Here is a 17,938-nt window from a genome sequence, read left to right on the forward strand (position 1 = left end):
AATGGTGCTCCTGTCAACCAGTCAGCCATCTACTGCAAGCTTCTGTGTCCAATAAGTTACCAATTAATTGGCTCCTACAACTGTTGTATGGTTTATGTGTTGAATGGCTCCCCCTTTAGTAATTTCCTTCCCATTGTGTAACCCTTTCTGACAAGTTCTGTATAACGCTATCAGATAATCACTGCCCTTTCTTCCTTGTCTCACTTTTGTAGATCTCTCTAAATAGCGTGTTATTTTGTCTCAGTATCTTTGATGGAGGCCAGATCAGCAGCTTGTCAGTTAAAGGATAAGCTGATATGTAATACATTAAAAATCATTATTCATTCTGCTGGCTTTGCAATAAGTTCCCTGGAGATTCATTTTTGTACGCCTACGGGATCAGGTTCGAGTGTGTAGTTGTGAAAGGACAAATCTTATCTTTCTTGAACAAACCAAAACCTTAACGATTTTACACTTCTCTCAGAACAAATCCTCTAATGAACATTTCACTTTGCAAAGCATTTCATGCAGTGGGAGACACAAGAACTTTGTGGTAGAGGGATACAAAATATTCACAAGGAAATAAAAGTAAAAGTTTATTGCATATCATTCAAAAATTGACCCATGATTTGTATGATTTTCCCCCCAAACAAAACTGGGTCCATTTCCCACTGAAAATCAGCCAGGTTTTTGGCAAAGTCAGAGCAAAAAGTGGGTCCATTTGTTTAAGAGAAGACAGCTTTTACACACAAAACAATGCAAAAATTCACATTTGCGCTCATTTCTGAATAAAACAATTGCCATTTCATTGAAATGGCAGCAGAATAAAAACTGAGGAGTACAAAGGACCCCCATGAAATGGCAAAATCCTGCAAAGATGAACTACTTCAATGGGGACTTTTTCTGATTTTTAAAAAAATGGTGCACAAATTATTCATTTATATTCGTTTTTATTTAAATAAAACTGAAACTGAGCCTAATCTAAGTTGGCTGCCTACCTTTAAGACTCCACTGCCATATATTTTATAGTTTATGGTTCCATGTGGAAAGTTTTTTTCTCCAAGCTGTATTGCTCCAACAGTTATTTAAGAGGAGCCCTCCTGCAATTACTCTTCATGAACTAGCATTGTAGGAGGTGCCTCAGACAGGTAAACTTCATACATGAGGAAGCCACACATGTATAAACTCAATCAGGCATGAAACTACCTCTTCTTTGATGTCAACCCCCACGGCTTCCCTCAACTGGTTTTGTCCTACTTGGGAGTCCTTTCAAAGTTGTGTTGTCTCCCTTCCCCTCCTTCTGATTGTGAGGACACAAGAACACCAAAGACTATGTCTGATATTTTCACATGATTGAAATAGTTCAAAAAAGAGCCTAAGGGATCCCTAGATCCATTGAACTCGTAAGCAACCTTTCACATCATTGTAGAAATAGACAAAAGAATGTGTTTATTTGGGAGGAAAGCATTCACACTAACGTGGAAATAAAAATAGCGAGGTTTTCTTTTGACTCGGTAGCTCTACATCAAATGCCACGACAGAGAAGTTGGGGTCTTTTTTGATAGACAGTAGTGTTGGACTGAATCTATATGGGGTAATATGGCTCGATGCTACTATATCTTCATTAATACCCCATTCTATGGAGACAAGTGTTTTGAACAAGCCAATGAGCTGATATAATTAGGGCAATTATAAAGTAGTTTATTATAGTTGAGAGTCAGGGTAGAGCGGCCTTGTGCCCAAAAGAACATTGCAACACCGTGGCATAGCGTATCCAGCAGGTTTTTAAAACAGCATCAGTATGAAGATTATTGCTCAGGGGGAAAAGGTCAGTTAGTGACAGTCTTGGGTAGGTGGTATTAACAGGAATAGAATCTGTTAGAATTAACAGAATAGAATTAATAGAATCTGAATGGAAAAGGCAGTGTGAAAAAAATCTTTCTGGATTACCACTACATAAATGTATTCTTGCTGTTTCCCTGAAGGCTCTAGACTGGGAAGCTAACAACCATTAATCAAGTTCTGAGAACCAGAGATTCATGAATAAAAAGCAAGGAGCGCGGCTGAAGTCTAGGGTGAGCATAGCTACCCAGAGTGTGTTTCACTCCCAAAAACAGGTTTCAGAGTAGCAGCCGTGTTAGTCTGTATTCGCAAAAAGAAAAGGAGGACTTGTGGCACCTTAGAGACTAACCAATTTATTAGAGCATAAGCTTTCGTGAGCTACAGCTCACTTCCTCAGATGCATATCGTGGAAACTGCAGCAGGCTTTATATATACACAGAGAATATGAAACAATACCTATTCCCACCCCACTGTCCTGCTGGTAATAGCTTATCTAAAGTGATTTCCAGCACAAATCCAGGTTTTCTCACCCTCCACCCCCCCACACAAATTCACTCTCCTGCTGGTGATAGCCCATCCAAAGTGACAACTCTTTACACAATGTGCATGACAATCAAGCTGGGCTATTTCCTGCATAAATCCAGGTTCTCACATCCCCCCACCCCCATACACACACAAACTCACTCTCCTGCTGGTAATAGCTCATCCAAACTGACCACTCTTCAAGTTAAAATCCAAGTTAAACCAGAACATCTGGGGGGGGGGGTAGGAAAAAACAAGAGGAAACAGGCTACCTTGCATAATGACTTAGCCACTCCAAGTCTCTATTTAAGCCTAAATTAATAGTATCCAATTTGCAAATGAATTCCAATTCAGCAGTTTCTCGCTGGAGTCTGGATTTGAAGTTTTTTTGTTTTAAGATAGCGACCTTCATGTCTGTGATCGCGTGACCAGAGAGATTGAAGTGTTCTCCGACTGGTTTATGAATGTTACAATTCTTGACATCTGATTTGTGTCCATTTATTCTTTTACGTAGAGACTGTCCAGTTTGACCAATGTACATGGCAGAGGGGCATTGCTGGCACATGATGGCATATATCACATTGGTGGATGTGCAGGTGAACGAGCCTCTGATAGTGTGGCTGATGTTATTAGGCCCTGTGATGGTGTCCCCTGAATAGATATGTGGGCACAGTTGGCAACGGGCTTTGTTGCAAGGATAAGTTCCTGGGTTAGTGGTTCTGTTGTGTGGTATGTGGTTGTTGGTGAGTATTTGCTTCAGGTTGCGGGGCTGTCTGTAGGCAAGGACTGGCCTGTCTCCCAAGATTTGTGAGAGTGTTGGGTCATCCTTTAGGATAGGTTGTAGATCCTTAATAATGCGTTGGAGGGGTTTTAGTTGGGGGCTGAAGGTGACGGCTAGTGGCGTTCTGTTATTTTCTTTGTTAGGCCTTGCAACAAAGCCCGTTGCCAACTGTGCCCACATATCTATTCAGGGGACACCATCACAGGGCCTAATAACATCAGCCACACTATCAGAGGCTCGTTCACCTGCACATCCACCAATGTGATATATGCCATCATGTGCCAGCAATGCCCCTCTGCCATGTACATTGGTCAAACTGGACAGTCTCTACGTAAAAGAATAAATGGACACAAATCAGATGTCAAGAATTGTAACATTCATAAACCAGTCGGAGAACACTTCAATCTCTCTGGTCACGCGATCACAGACATGAAGGTCGCTATCTTAAAACAAAAAAACTTCAAATCCAGACTCCAGCGAGAAACTGCTGAATTGGAATTCATTTGCAAATTGGATACTATTAATTTAGGCTTAAATAGAGACTTGGAGTGGCTAAGTCATTATGCAAGGTAGCCTGTTTCCTCTTGTTTTTTCCTACCCCCCCCCCCCCCCCAGATGTTCTGGTTTAACTTGGATTTTAACTTGAAGAGTGGTCAGTTTGGATGAGCTATTACCAGCAGGAGAGTGAGTTTGTGTGTGTATGGGGGTGGGGGGATGTGAGAACCTGGATTTATGCAGGAAATAGCCCAGCTTGATTGTCATGCACATTGTGTAAAGAGTTGTCACTTTGGATGGGCTATCACCAGCAGGAGAGTGAATTTGTGTGGGGGGGTGGAGGGTGAGAAAACCTGGATTTGTGCTGGAAATCACTTTAGATAAGCTATTACCAGCAGGACAGTGGGGTGGGAATAGGTATTGTTTCATATTCTCTGTGTATATATAAAGCCTGCTGCAGTTTCCACGATATGCATCTGAGGAAGTGAGCTGTAGCTCACGAAAGCTTATGCTCTAATAAATTGGTTAGTCTCTAAGGTGCCACAAGTCCTCCTTTTCTTTTTACTCCCAAAAATGTAGCCCATTACCCTGCATAGCCACTTTGGGGAACATGTAATATCCTGGTGGGAAAATCTTGTGAGAATGAAATGGTTGCAATGTGCTTCTCCGAGGAGGAACAGCTCAAAGGTCTGGAAACATTCACTTGGTTCGGTTCACATACACATATATTTGCAGGTACCAGAGTGCAACACAAAGGCCATCAGCTATTTATTCAGGAAAGATTTCTGCTTGGCAGTTAAATGTGAAAGCACCCTTCCACTGTATGCATTTCTCTGGGCTAACGTCAAGCAGGCAGAGCTTAACATTTTTCGATTGCAAACAACACCGGACTACTCCACTCGTGCGATAGAACTTGACAGTGGCTCAGTTTTTCATGCTGATTAACAAATACTCTTGACCTCACCACTGAGTATCTATTCTTCAGAGCTTCATGTGTGCAGCTATTAACCACTCCCATTCCCTGGTTTTATTTTAAATCACTCAATAGACAGACAGTTTCTCTCAAGTCTGTTTTACATGGAAGACATGTTTGCGAATGAAGTCACTTCTCTGGAGCCAACGTTGATGCTTTTGATGCAACTAAAGAAAATGCTGTCACTTTTTGGAAAGATAAAATTATCACCTTTCATAAAACGTTTACAGCTTTAACCAACCCACCTCAATAACAAGTTGAAATAGGAACTCGGAAGGCAGTACAAACCATAGACAGAAAGATAAAAGGGGTTCTGAGTCTACAATTAACCTGAACAGTAAAGAGAAGGCTGAATTGTCCTGTGCAATAAATAATCAATGGCACATAATTATTTCCTGTGTGAGGACAATCAACAGTGCCAAGCTAAATTCCTGCCACTCAATTGCTTACCTAGTCGACTCCAGGACACAATGGGCCTGGGATTTCCAGTTGCAATGCATTCCAGGATAGCTGTCTGGTGCACAGTCAGGGTGAGGTTTTCTGGGCCGACAAGAATCATGGGATCCTTGTAAACTGTAGAATGGGAGCCTGCAAAGAAATACTCGCTGTTAACTGAGACCTACTAGGCCTTAGTGCTTAACTGCAAGATATGACACTATAGAGTACAATGATAACCCACGAGGGCTCAGTTCATCTACATGATGGAACAGAATGTGACCCATGTAACCCAGAATGAATGATTTCATTATATGCATTCACTAACTAGTCACACCAAACAAGGACGTTGCCTATATAACAAGTGTATGTTGAAGTGTGCCTCAAATATGCATATTGACGTTTCCGTGATAACACTCTTGACAGCAATGACCAATCCACAAGCACATTCTGTCAATCCAATTCACATACTGTACACATATGCAAAGTATAAGAAAACAGCATTGACTGGCAATGGATCGGCCAAGTTTTTAACTGAAATGCACGCGGTGCCCAAGTCATCTGTAATGGCATGGACTGAATGCCATCTCTGTTGAAAAGCAGCATTAAAAGGAACAGACCAGATTTAGAGGTGACAAAAACGCTGGTGAAAGTACACGCCAATAGGTGGGTGTAAACTGATGTATGTATGTGATGTGGGTGGAAAGGGGAAGCGGCTTAGAGGAAGGATAGCAGCTCTGAGGAAAGTGTAAGGAGATGTGAGACCCAATAGGGAAGGGGCTGATTTACTATTCACCTTCGTATGCCCTCATATAAATTATTTTTCCTGCTTCACCTCTCGCTGCCCCCTTGGTGTGTAAGTTACACCCACGGACTTTAGACTGTGAGAGCCCAACACATGCTAGGCCCTCCCCCGCTTCATGACGTGGCTCACAGCATCCAGAACAGCTGACATCTGCCTGTAAAGGAGCCATCTCTTATTGCTGCTATGGCCATGTGCTTTGGCCTCAAACTCAACTAAGCTGCTGTCTCTGACCCCTGGTGTTGCTCACAGAGGCTGCTTCTAAATCTCTCCTTCTGGGGATCTTTTTAAAGGGACATTTCTCCAAGGAAATACTACAGGGGGTTCCACGCGGTGCTCCTTCCACAACAATTGACATCACCTCTGACTTCAGGCCAAACAGCTAACATTTATCAGAAAACCTTTCTGGTTTGCAGTAAAGGGGTGGACCACACTGATTCACGCTGATGCTTTTCGTATGACAGGTTACAGATCTCGTGGGCAGCGCTACGGTACCATTATTATTCACTTGTATCACACTTGCACCTAGACCGGCACTTGATTGTGCTAGGTCAGGGATCTCGAACCCAATTTACCTTAGGGCCACTGCCAGTCCTCAAATCCTCCCAGCGGGCCAATAATGTCACCTCGCTCCATTGGCCGTGTGCCACCCTGGCTGACTCTGCCCGGCGACCCAACCAATGGGAGCTGCGGGGGGCGGTGCCTGCAGCAGACAGAGCCAGCAGCGTGGCTGCATGGGTCTCTCCTCTGGGGACAGGGGCATGTGAATCTCTCCTGCCCGCTCCCCTCCCGCCCCACTCCCTCAGCCGGTAGCCATGAGGGCCGGACGAAATAACCTTTTTTTAAAGTTTCGGCGGGCCGCAGTGGGGAGGTTCTCGGGCCACAGATGGCCTGCGGGCCAGGACTTTGAGACCCCCGTGCTAGATGATGCACGTACTCCTAGGACAAAGAACTCATCGTCTAAGCTGACAAGACAAACAGAGGAAGTATTATTTCCATTTTACAGGTAGGCAACTGGGGCCCACAGACATTGGGTGACTTGCATAAGAAGCACATTGCGGAGCGGGGACCTGAAACCAAATCTTGTGAGAGCCCAGTGACATATTCATAAGACCAACCCTTCCTTTCATGCTTCCTACAGATTTGAAATATGATTTGGAGGAGGTGTGTTCCTCTGCACTGTTATTTGACTGATTTCTGCGCCTTTCATCATCTTCCAGGAGGTCGGGAGATAAGGCAGAGCTGATGTACACTTAAGGCATCAGAAACCGAGGCGTCTCTGCTGTCACCCTGGAAATGCTGGAGAGTGGCAACGCTGCTGAATGCCCAGTACCATTCTTTGAAGCTAAGAATGCATGAAGAGGCAACAAAAACAGTGATGCCTTCCAACCCAAAACTTCTGCTTCTCAGCACTCCCCACACTGCAGCTTTCCACAGAGCCACACGCAGTGCAAGCTGAACATCTGCGAGAGCCGTCTCGCCCCAGGAGACTGTCTGCTCTGCAAAGGGGGTTTGAAGTAACGTTATCAGCCAATCCGTGTGTGGATGTAAGGAGCTGCGCTCAACTCCTGGTTTTGCTCCCTGTGTGTAGTTGGGTAAATCATTTAACCTCTCTGTGTCTCAGTTCCTCATCTGTAAAATGGAAATAACAATACTTCCTTTGTTGGACTGCAAGCTCTTCAAGGCAAGCGCTGTTGCTTGGTATGTGGCCATGCAGCATACGGTACAATGTGGCCCTGATCTTGGCTGAAGCCTCTGGGCACGACCCACAATGTGATACATCAAAATAATAAGGTGTGCACTAGACCCACAACCTGTCAGACAAATTGCACCCCGGTGGGAATCAATACGATACAACCCTTTCTTACACACAATAAAAGTCTAGCATTACTAAAAACTGGGCCCAATTCCAGAAAGGCAAAATCAGCCCAAAGTCACGACAACCCACAGGCTTAGTGTTATCGCTCGACGAGTGCTTTTTAGAGTGACCAAAGTCCATATCTGGTGCAGTCCCACTTCCATGGGCTTAGGTTATACTCCACAAACACTGAGGTCAAGCAGTGTTTAAGGAATTTCAACAATCCATTGCCGGTGGCAAGAATATTCTGTACACCTGCATGGACAAATATGTCCATCAATTTCGATCCTTAGGAGTTGGAGGGCAGCAGTGGGGAAGAGGTGAAGGGTATAATTAAGTCAGCCCAGGCTCATTTGGGTCTGATTTGTGACTAATATTGAGTATTCTTCTTTCAGATCTCTCCACTACTGGCTCTTGTACACGGAGCTTCTTCTGACTGCAAAGATCATTCAAACAGAAATGCTGCATTGGAAATTCTTTGCAAAAGCTTTCCTCCTAGATTTCATTTCCTCTTGCACTTTTTAGCTTCACACTGCAGTGGGGGCTGAAGTCAGGGGATATTACAGTGGTACTAAACAACCACAAATGAATGGCTCATTTGTTAAGCATGTATATGGTTGCTGTACAGGGGGTGATAAAGCTACAGGATGGGCTGTTTTTAAAGAGGTAAGATCCAAATCGCTTTGTGTATGTGTGGCTTAAAAGTTGGCTTCTTGCTAAGTCCAGTTCACCCTACCCTGTGCAATACCGATCTCTGAAGAGAATCAGAGCACTTAATTACATTTAACAACTGGTGAACTTTAGCAGATTTGAAAAACGAGACTTTCTATCGAGGGATCTCAACACCTTTCCAACAATCTCCGCAGCATCACACCACCAGGCTCGGCTCCTATTCCGAAGCACTCAGCGCTGGCCTCACTCAGCTCCCACTGAAGTCAATGGAAGCTTTATTGTCAACTTCCATAGGAAGAGAGGAGGCAGTGTGACCTAGTGCTCTGAAGTGGGATTCAGGAGACCATGGTTCTATTCCCAGCTCTGCTGCCACTTTGCTGGGTGACCTTGGGCAAGTCATTTTCCTCCCCGTGCCTCAGTTTCCCAACCTGTCAAATAGGGATAAGGATACTGATCTTCTTTGTAAAGCACTTTAAGATCTATTGATGCAAAGCTCTGTCTAAGAGCTAGGTAGGATGAACATGCTTTTGAAAATTGCACCCCTCAATTCTTACTTAGGCTCCCTAAATAAAAAGTCCTGGTTTTCAAAAGCACTAAAAACATGCAGCATCTCTCACTGAAGTCCATGGATGCTCACCACTTATTAAAATGCCTAAATATTACCTTGAGAACCTAACTTCCAGTTCCCATTTTTTAAAATCTTGGTCCAATTTGGGCTAGGAACACAGTTCTCCTGGCCCCCCATGCCATGTTTTAACCCCAAGACCAACTCAAATACTTCACTGTACCTTATGCAAATCATGCACCCTCCTGGATTTGCAACACTGGGTCAGACATCTCACAAGAACAGGTTCCCTCCCAAGATTCCTGGTACTTCTCGCTTCTGGCCAAGGCTGAAATAAAGCACTTTCCCAAGATTCCTACAGTACTGTCCAGAACCAGAAATGGAAGGGCAGGGTCAGCAGCCAAAATGAAACAGAACTGTTTTAAAAGCTGTCCAAACTCTTTTGAACCCCAGAAGGATCCATTTGGGGCTCAGCTTAAGTGATGAGCCCTGGTGTGTGTCAGTTCTTATCTGCACCAGCCCCTCTATCCCAATGGAAAGTGGTTTTCCTCATACATCATCTTATCCCTCCCTCTTCATAGACAGGATTGTTCCTGATGGTGTCTTCCCTCCTGCTTTATCCAGTCTGGATGTAAATGTCCATCGAATGACAGGGGTGTCTGTCTTCACCACGAGAATAGGAATGAACAGCCCAGTAAGGTGTAAGATCCAGGGATGTTTTCTTGGCAGAGACTTGGAGTAAATAAAGCAGAGCTGGGGGGCGCACACAGGACACGGACCACTATATGTGCCATAACAAAATAAGGGCAGTGCAATCTCATTCCTCTGTGTTGCTGGAACACGGGATGAAGTCCACCTCATTTGCCTTGTCATGCCTCAGGAAATACAAAATGCAAATAAGCCTTTTTTCTTCCCCATGCCTCTGACACGGGGGCCAGGAAGCATGCTGCTCTCTGTTCACAAGTGGCAACATGCAAGCATCTCCCGCGCTACGTCAGAGCCCCAGCGGGGACCTGGCCAGGCAGGTTGGGGGCTGGCCTGCATATCCATTAGTGAACAGGAACAACAGAGGGATATTACTACATATTACTGCCACCACTCCACTCTGCCCGTATGTGGGCAGACTGCCCCTTAACATCACGTCACAGCACAGCCCGTGTGCTCCGCACCGTGCTCCTTGGGCTGCCAAAGCCCGATGGGAGCCACTTACGGTTTCATCGCCTCCAATTCAGAAGTAACCGGAGCGCAGTGTACCTCCCGTGGTGCTGGCACCGGGGCAAGCAAAGAGCAGGGGGCCGCAGAGCAGGGCCTATGTTGACTGTGGCTGGAAACGTAAAACACCAGCCTTCCATGCAGAGTGGCTGATCTCGGCGAACGATCCGTCAGGAGGTTCTCCGCACCACACAGGAAATTCGTTTGATCCAGGGGGCAGGAATGAAGGAGCGATTCTTGGTTGAGAGCCTAATGCATTTCAAAACACCGCAGGGGAGTGAAAGGGAAAAGCTGCAATTCCTAAACGAAACTGGCTGAGGCTGAGGCACAAAGTCCCCACCTCAGAACTCAGTCCCAGTGGCAGCAGCATCGAAGAGAAGGATGATCAGGCTGGTAAAAGGTCCCAGGCACCATCAATAAGGACAAGCACTCTGTTAGAGAAAGAAATGCCATCGGTGTGCGCTTGCGTAGGAAAGGTGTCAAAGCAGAGAGGCAGGGAAGCCACACGGGAACATCTGCTCTAAGAAGGCACTTGAAAAGAACCAATCAATCGGATGGAAGAAACATCTGTGCATTGTGCTGCCATGGGGCCACCCCCAGTGCTGCAGAAGAGGAGAGGGAAGACAGCTGCGAGACTGACAGCGTGCTTTAGGGTCCACAACCCCAGTGGTTCTATCCTCCAGTTCTTCCAGTTCCATCACCGCAACCCTGTCTAAGAGTGAGGCGAGCAGTGCCAACTGGTCAATTGGGGTTCAAGCAGGTTGTCCATCCTATTGTACAACCATCTCATGTGGAAGCATTTGCAAGGACAACAAAACTGATCAGAAAGCATCCTGCAAGCAGTTCTATCAGAGAGGTACCACCACGCTCCCAGGAAACAGGGAAACATCAGCAAAGGATGAATCTTCTTGAACCAGCAACCTGCTCATCAGGTGCCTCTCTTTTACCAACATCTCCGTGAGAAACACTGACAGTCCATCCTGTTCTGGTGCTGCAGTCAGAAACCATCTTCATCTTGTATCTCCTCTGGTCCATTAGCAAAGTCTTGGTTCTGAAACCAAGTTCCAAGGCTCCAGTAAAAAACTGGCTTGGGTCCATTTCTTTGCAGGTGGACAAATGACAGATTCACAGCCCCAACTATGGAGGTGATGGGCAGAACACGAATCGGTGTAATTCTTACCCCCTGCCACCATCACATCCAAGGGCAAGAAGATGCAAAGGTTTGCGAGGTGATTTTGAGTTCTATTATGGCAGTGCAACTCCCATGCGCTTATGCTGACGCAAGGCCTATACCGGTGAAACCATGTTGAAATGTTGTCTATGTAGTGCTCACGCTGATGATAATGGTGTAACTTCCACTAGTGAAAGAGCACTATCAGCGTACTCTGCATAGTGTTGACTTATTCATCATGGGACTTGTTTCTTTAAGGAAAACAAACACCACAAACGCTGCACATAAAGGAAACCAGGGGACCATCCATTCAGAGTGAGAGATGGGCAGATGAAAGCAGCTAGCACTTTACTCCCTGAGTGAAATAATAACTCAGAGCAGTAAATTGTTAAACAGAACTTCAGCCCGCTGATAATTTATTGTTCGTTTTCCCCTCCGTGCAGCTACTGTTCACATACATCAAGCATGCAGATCTGTAACAGGCCTCAAATGCTACCAGGTCTTTCAGAAGCAGTTAAGCCGTTTTCTTCTCCCATCAGATTTGATGTGCAACATCTCTCTGCCCCAGCCTCTCCCCATTTCCCAAAGGCTGTTTTCTTACATGCTGCCGAGAGACTAATCTTGCATTCAGGAAAGGAACAGCCCAAGCTCTATGACGTCACTGGCCACAGAGCCATGTCCGAGGATTACAGCAGGCTTGGTGACAGCAGGTCCTGGGCCTCAGCGGGCATAGCTGTATGAGACAACAGGATCATGACTCCTGGTAATGAGATGTGGTGCTTGTCTACAAAGGCTAAAGTCCTGCCTTTCTAAAGTTTCTAAATGGATCTGCTCCTTGGGTATAATCGGGGTCAGATTGGCTTGCTCAACTGACCATTATATGTTGTATGCCTTATTTCACCTGTCAGCTCTACAGACTTGTACAGGTACAGCAGAGGAAGCTGGATTCTATTCCTGCTTGTGTATCTTCACAAAATGGTTAATTAAATTCCAGCTGGAGTCGTGTGTCTGACTGATCATCTGCATGCATGATTTTCTCTCTGGAACACCTATTTTCCATGCACAATTTCACATATGCATTTTTTGAAAATCAGCTCCCATTCTGCAGTATAATTCCTTATCTGAAATTTACATGTAAATTAGGTTTCTATATCTCCAAGAAGAAATCCAGACTGCTGGGTTATTTGCCCAGAAGTGGCCATTCAGGAAGAATGAAACCAACAGAAACTAAGAACCTCTGACACTTTGAAACCACCCAGAAGCAAACCACCTATGTTTTCTAAAAGGAAGCTCAGGACAGAAAGTGCCTTCTCCTGCACAAAGTTCTAAGTTGTCATCTACTGTTGGCTGCTTGCTGGGTTATGGGTGCATGATTTGACTTCATATTTTCTTTTCATCACACTAGGGAGGGTGATTGAAACACTGAAGTAGGTTTTGTAGACTAACACTGCTTAAAATTAAAGGAGTGGCCAAACAACATCGGATCAAATGTTAAGGAGAAGGCTACACTACTTATGTTAGGTTGACTGGCCTGGCAGAAATTGAGCCAACTGATGAGCCAGTTGGCCTGGCAGAAAATGAGCCAACTGTTCATAGAGGCTTCTAGATTGTTACTTGTGTGCTAGAAGGGTAGTCTAATAAAGGATGGCCCACAAAACACTACAGACAAGACAAGCTGGACTCTAATGAAGTTATGGAAACATTGTGGGCCACATTTTCAAAGGTAATTCAATCCATCCTCCACTGCATGCGTGGACATCACCCACACGCTTCATTTTTGTGCACTATCACAAAATGAAGGAATTTGCACATGCAAAGCTCATGCATGCTCCATTTGTGCAGGGAAGCAGTTGTGTGTTTCTTATGGTATCGTTTGTTTGCACAGGTGGCAGTGTGCCGAAACTGTCTGGGCACATAACACTCACTTTCTGGAAAACAGTTCATATGCCATTATATTTCCCCTTAAAGTTTTCGGTACTATCAGGAGTGAGAACCTGCTCCCAATGATTTCAGTAGGGCCAGATTTCACCTCTGTCAAGTAAAACCAAATAAAACCTCACCTTAATGCTCTGAGAATTGTTTGCTTTCTTTTTTTTTTTTTCTCTTTTTTGGAAATGTCAGTACTTCTCAGGATGTAATGTAACACTAGAATGTATTTCCCTGTTGGATAAATAATTGATCACGCCGCGTGTTGCAGTTACTTCCAGAGTAGACCAAGTTTGTAAGGAAATGGGGAATCTTTCACATTTCAGAAAGAATGTATTCTCCCTTCCTTCCTTCTACAACTCATGTTTTCCTCTTCCTCCCTCCTCCGCCTGCCCAACGGTTGGCACTAATTAAAAGGCAAAGAGACAGGTTTATTTGCTATCACATGGACCAATCTGGCAGAAACTAACAACAAGCAGGAACGATGAATGTACTGTTTGTGGACAGAAGAAAGCTTTTCAATACTGTTATCACAAAAGTTCTGTTACACTCAGCTGGTTCAGAACAACAGATAGAAGGCGAAAGAGTGAAAGACCACGTTTACTGTTACTAACCTGACACAGTGAGTCTGGCCTCCCGGCTGAATTTCACATTAGCAATGTTGGTAGCCACACAGTGAAAAATCCCACTGTCTTCGGCTCTGAGTCCGGTAATCTGCAAGACTCCTTTGGGAAGCAGCGTGTACCTAGAGGACACAAAAAGAACAAACGAAAAAACAGTCGCAGAATGCAACATGATTGGGGAGCAGAACTGCACGTCCCAGGTGAGGCTGCACTAACCTAGGCCAGTCTGCACCATGCTGGCATCCACTAGCCCCAGTGTTTAGGGGTATGTAAGGGTGCTGCACAATCCGGTACAACACCAAGCAAGCTCAACCAGACCTAAGGATCGGGGCCTATATTTTAAAAAAACCTTTCAGTGTTAATCTCCGGTCTCATAATGCACGGAATTTATCCTCCGCTTTGAAGAGACATTCTCCCTTCCTACGTGTTTAACAGTAGTAACACTCGTAAGGAAGGTGTATAAAACACTGAATAGGTTGGGGCTGGTCTGATTTTTTTAATCTTGACACCGTCCCGTTAGCAGGAGCTTTCCTCTCATGTTCCACTGGAACGCTCCACGTCAAAAGTGGCATCCCTGGTACCCAGGACAGGTACCATCATCTTGCTATACGAGATATAAAGAGTCACCAGCAAAGCAGAATGTTTGCAGAGAGGGAACTAGCAAGATATGAACGGTTTTGAGAAATCGTCCCCACTGAGCACTGCATCGTTTTCTTGACTTTGTTAACAGTAGTTTTCGTGTTACCAAAATTGGACCATGTCCCAGGGCAGCTGGCCCCTGTAACTGAAGTAAGTCCAGCTTGCCTGTGCCAGAACAGGTGCTCCCAGCTGGGCCAATTAAGGGGGTGGGCTGCCCCTGGGGCTCTAAAGGAAGTTCCAGTGAAGGGCTGGCTGTGAGAAGGAACTGGCTGAGAGTCAGCAGGTGAGAGAGAGGCAGGAAGCTGCAGGAAACAGGACTGCCAGACACCCCCTGGGAGGGGAGGCAACGAAAGCCTGAGATGCAAAACGTAAGTTATGAAACTAGTTTTATTTGTTGGTTTCAGTTTGGGAATAAAACTGCTCCAAAGAGACTTTGGGCATGGCAGAGAGTCATTTGGAAGCTGGGGAGAAGCCCTGCCTCATCACAGACAAAAACGTGATTATTCAGATTTCACTGGTTGAAAGACAAAAGAATACCGCCACCAGACCTCAGCGCTAATTTCCCACTAGCATCATTCCATGTGGTGCAAGATGGCTCAGTTTGGCCTCCTGGAGCTGGACCAGGTTACACAAATGGTGATTTTTGTCCACCCCCTCCCCTGGTCTCATGATCTAGAACGTGTTGGGCTGTCGACCACATTCATTGGCCAAAAACACCAGAACTTCTACCATGTGTCTGTTACTATGGAAGCTGCCAATAAAACAATCTCTGTCTTGTGGATCCTCATGATATGGGTGTGAATGAACCTCGGACCTTCTCATACCACATGTCAATAGAACAATTAAAAAAAACACAACTAAAACAACCTAGACTGAAAAGCATTAGTGATCTGACAAACCAATAAAAGCCAGGGAATTCAAAGCTAACGCTAAAATACTTTTCTCTCCTTAACCCAAAGGATGAAACTTGATGTTGCAGAAGTCTCTAAATAACATGCTTCCTTGCATACCGTAATGCTATCTATTATGGCAATGGGCTGAGGTACACACAGAGTTTGTAGATTTTAGGAAGTCTGAATTTTATGGCCTTTGCGAGTCAGTTCTGTATTACCTTAAATGAGTGGGTTTCAAAAATATATATTTATTATAAGTTGTCTGGCATTTTTTTAAACAACTATGTCATTAAATTAGCTGGTAGTAGGTCATTACATTTTGATGAGTTAATGATTATTTCTGTCTGGAAGATTGAGACTATCTTTTCTAGATCAGCATATGGTTAAGTGTTTCTAACCGGCTCTCACTGTGGGTTCCAAGAGCTCGGCTGAATCTCTGAGACAGCATGACAGCAATCAGTTTTGGACGTACTGCAGTTGATTGCAATCTCTCTGGGACTTTCAAATGTCCTTTATTTTGGATGAATTATACCACCAGAAGCCTTCATTTTTGTTAACAATCTGCCTACCACATTAGAAGATTCAATTCCAAAGCTATTATACTGTCTTCAAAGCCTCAAAGTGTAATACTCAGCATACAAATTTATATGCAATTTATACACAAAATTGTACCAACCATGATTAATGTAGAATTTCAACTCAGCTACAAAGGAAGCAACTCTCTTCACCAAATCCCATTGGTGTCAGAGATTACAAATGTCACAATTTATGGACTGAACTAATGTTAAAAACCTTCTGGGCAACTGTCAAGGTTCCTTTCCCACTCTGAACTCTAGGCTACAGATGTGGGGACCTGCATGAAAAAACCCCTAAGCTTATTTTTACCAGCTTAGGTTAAACTTCCCCAAGGTACAAATTATTTTACCTTTTGCCCTTGGACTTTATTGCTGCCACCACCAAGCATCTAACAAATATATAACAGGGAAAGAGCCCGCTTGGAAACGTCTTTCCCCCCAAAATCCCCCCAAGCCCTACACCCCCTTTCCTGGGGAAGGCTTGATAAAAATCCTCACCAGTTTGCATAGGTGAACACAGACCCAAACCCTTGGATCTTAAGAACAATGAAAAAGCAATCAGGTTCTTAAAAGAAGAATTTTAATTGAAGAAAAAGTAAAAGAATCACCTCTGTAAAATCAGGATGGTAAATACCTTACAGGGTAATCAGATTCAAAACACAGAGAATCCCTCTAGACAAAACCTTAAGTTACAAAAAGACACACAAACAGGAATATACATTCCATTCAGCACAACTCATTTTATCAGCCATTTAAACAAAACAGAATCTAACGCATATCTAACTAGATTGCTTATTAGCCCTTTACAGGAGTTCTGACCTGCATTCCTGCTCTGGTCCCAGCAAAAGCAACACACAGACAGAGAGAACCCTTTGTTTTCCTCCCCTCTCCAGCTTTGAAAGTATCTTGTCACCTCACTGGTCATTTTGGTCAGGTGCCAGCGAGGTTATCTTTAGCTTCTTAACCCTTTACAGGTTAAAGGGTTTTTTCCTCTGGCCAGGAGGGATTTAAAGGTGGCTAGCCTTCCCTTTATATTTATGACAGCAACCTTCATCCTAAAAGAAGCGGAATCCGTTCAAAATCAGGATGCCCAGCACAGGTAGAAAGAGCCTAAACTAGCTCCTTTGTAAGCATCTGAATATTCCTCCTTCACCCAAGGAAAAGTAGAGGGCAGGTCAGGCAAATGGGTTTGGTTATCAGAGCCCTGGATTCTGTGGCTGTTCCTTTCGAGCCTCAGCTAAAGTGAGGTGTGATGATCTCACTCAAATCCCTGCCAGATGCACAGCCAGTGTTAGCGGTCTGGGGATGTGGACATATCTGGCAGTCTATTCTGACACTGCAGTTCCAACCCTGTGCATCTCTGCAACAGATACAAGAGGAACTTGCTCACAAATCTGCCCATGGCATGGCCTACTCTAGCCAATTCTAACAGTCTCATTTTGACGAGCACAAAAAATGTTAAGGCCCAATTCTGTGGCCCTTACTCACATTGAGTAGTACTTACCTTAAACAGTCCCACTGTGTCATGCGTCCTGCTAGCAAGCACTCTTATGGAGCTACTCACATGAGTAAGGACTATTCAAAGTGCGTTAGGTAGAAGAATAAAGCCTAGGGTATGTCTATACTGCCACAAAAACCCTGCGGCTCAAAGTCTCAGAGCCCAGGTCAGCTGACTCAGGATTGGGTTGTGGGGTAAAAATAGCAGTATAGACATTCAGACACCGGCTCAAGCCCCAGGCCCCCCCTCCATCCCGTGTCCAAACGTCTACACTGCAGATTTATAGCCCTGAAGCTCAAACCCTGCGAGCCCAAGTCAGCTGACCCAGCTATGCCCAGGGTCTTTTATTGCAGTGTAGATATAATGCTAGTAGGCTACAAAAGGGTAGATGGAAAATACCAGGAAAATCAGACCGTTGCAATTTTAAACTCTGTGGTCGGTCTCTTGGGTGCTTCTATAAATTCACAGTACAGCTGA

The 17,938-nt window shown here is 44.6% G+C and overlaps 1 protein-coding gene across 1 annotated transcript in view; it reads right to left on the minus strand.

Moving 5' to 3' along the window:
• IGDCC3 (immunoglobulin superfamily DCC subclass member 3) overlaps positions 1-17,938 on the minus strand; it is a 191,156-nt gene that overhangs the window by 72,440 nt on the left and 100,778 nt on the right. The window contains exons 4-5 of the mRNA XM_084642518.1: positions 13,848-13,978; positions 5,043-5,180 (exon numbers count right to left, since the gene is read on the minus strand). Coding sequence (XP_084498644.1) covers positions 5,043-5,180; positions 13,848-13,978 — 269 coding nt within the window. The remainder of the gene's footprint in view (positions 1-5,042; positions 5,181-13,847; positions 13,979-17,938) is intronic.

This window comes from Lepidochelys olivacea (genome assembly GCF_965140295.1).
Source record: "Lepidochelys olivacea isolate rLepOli2 genome assembly, chromosome: 10".
Classification (NCBI taxonomy): Eukaryota; Metazoa; Chordata; order Testudines; family Cheloniidae; genus Lepidochelys; species Lepidochelys olivacea.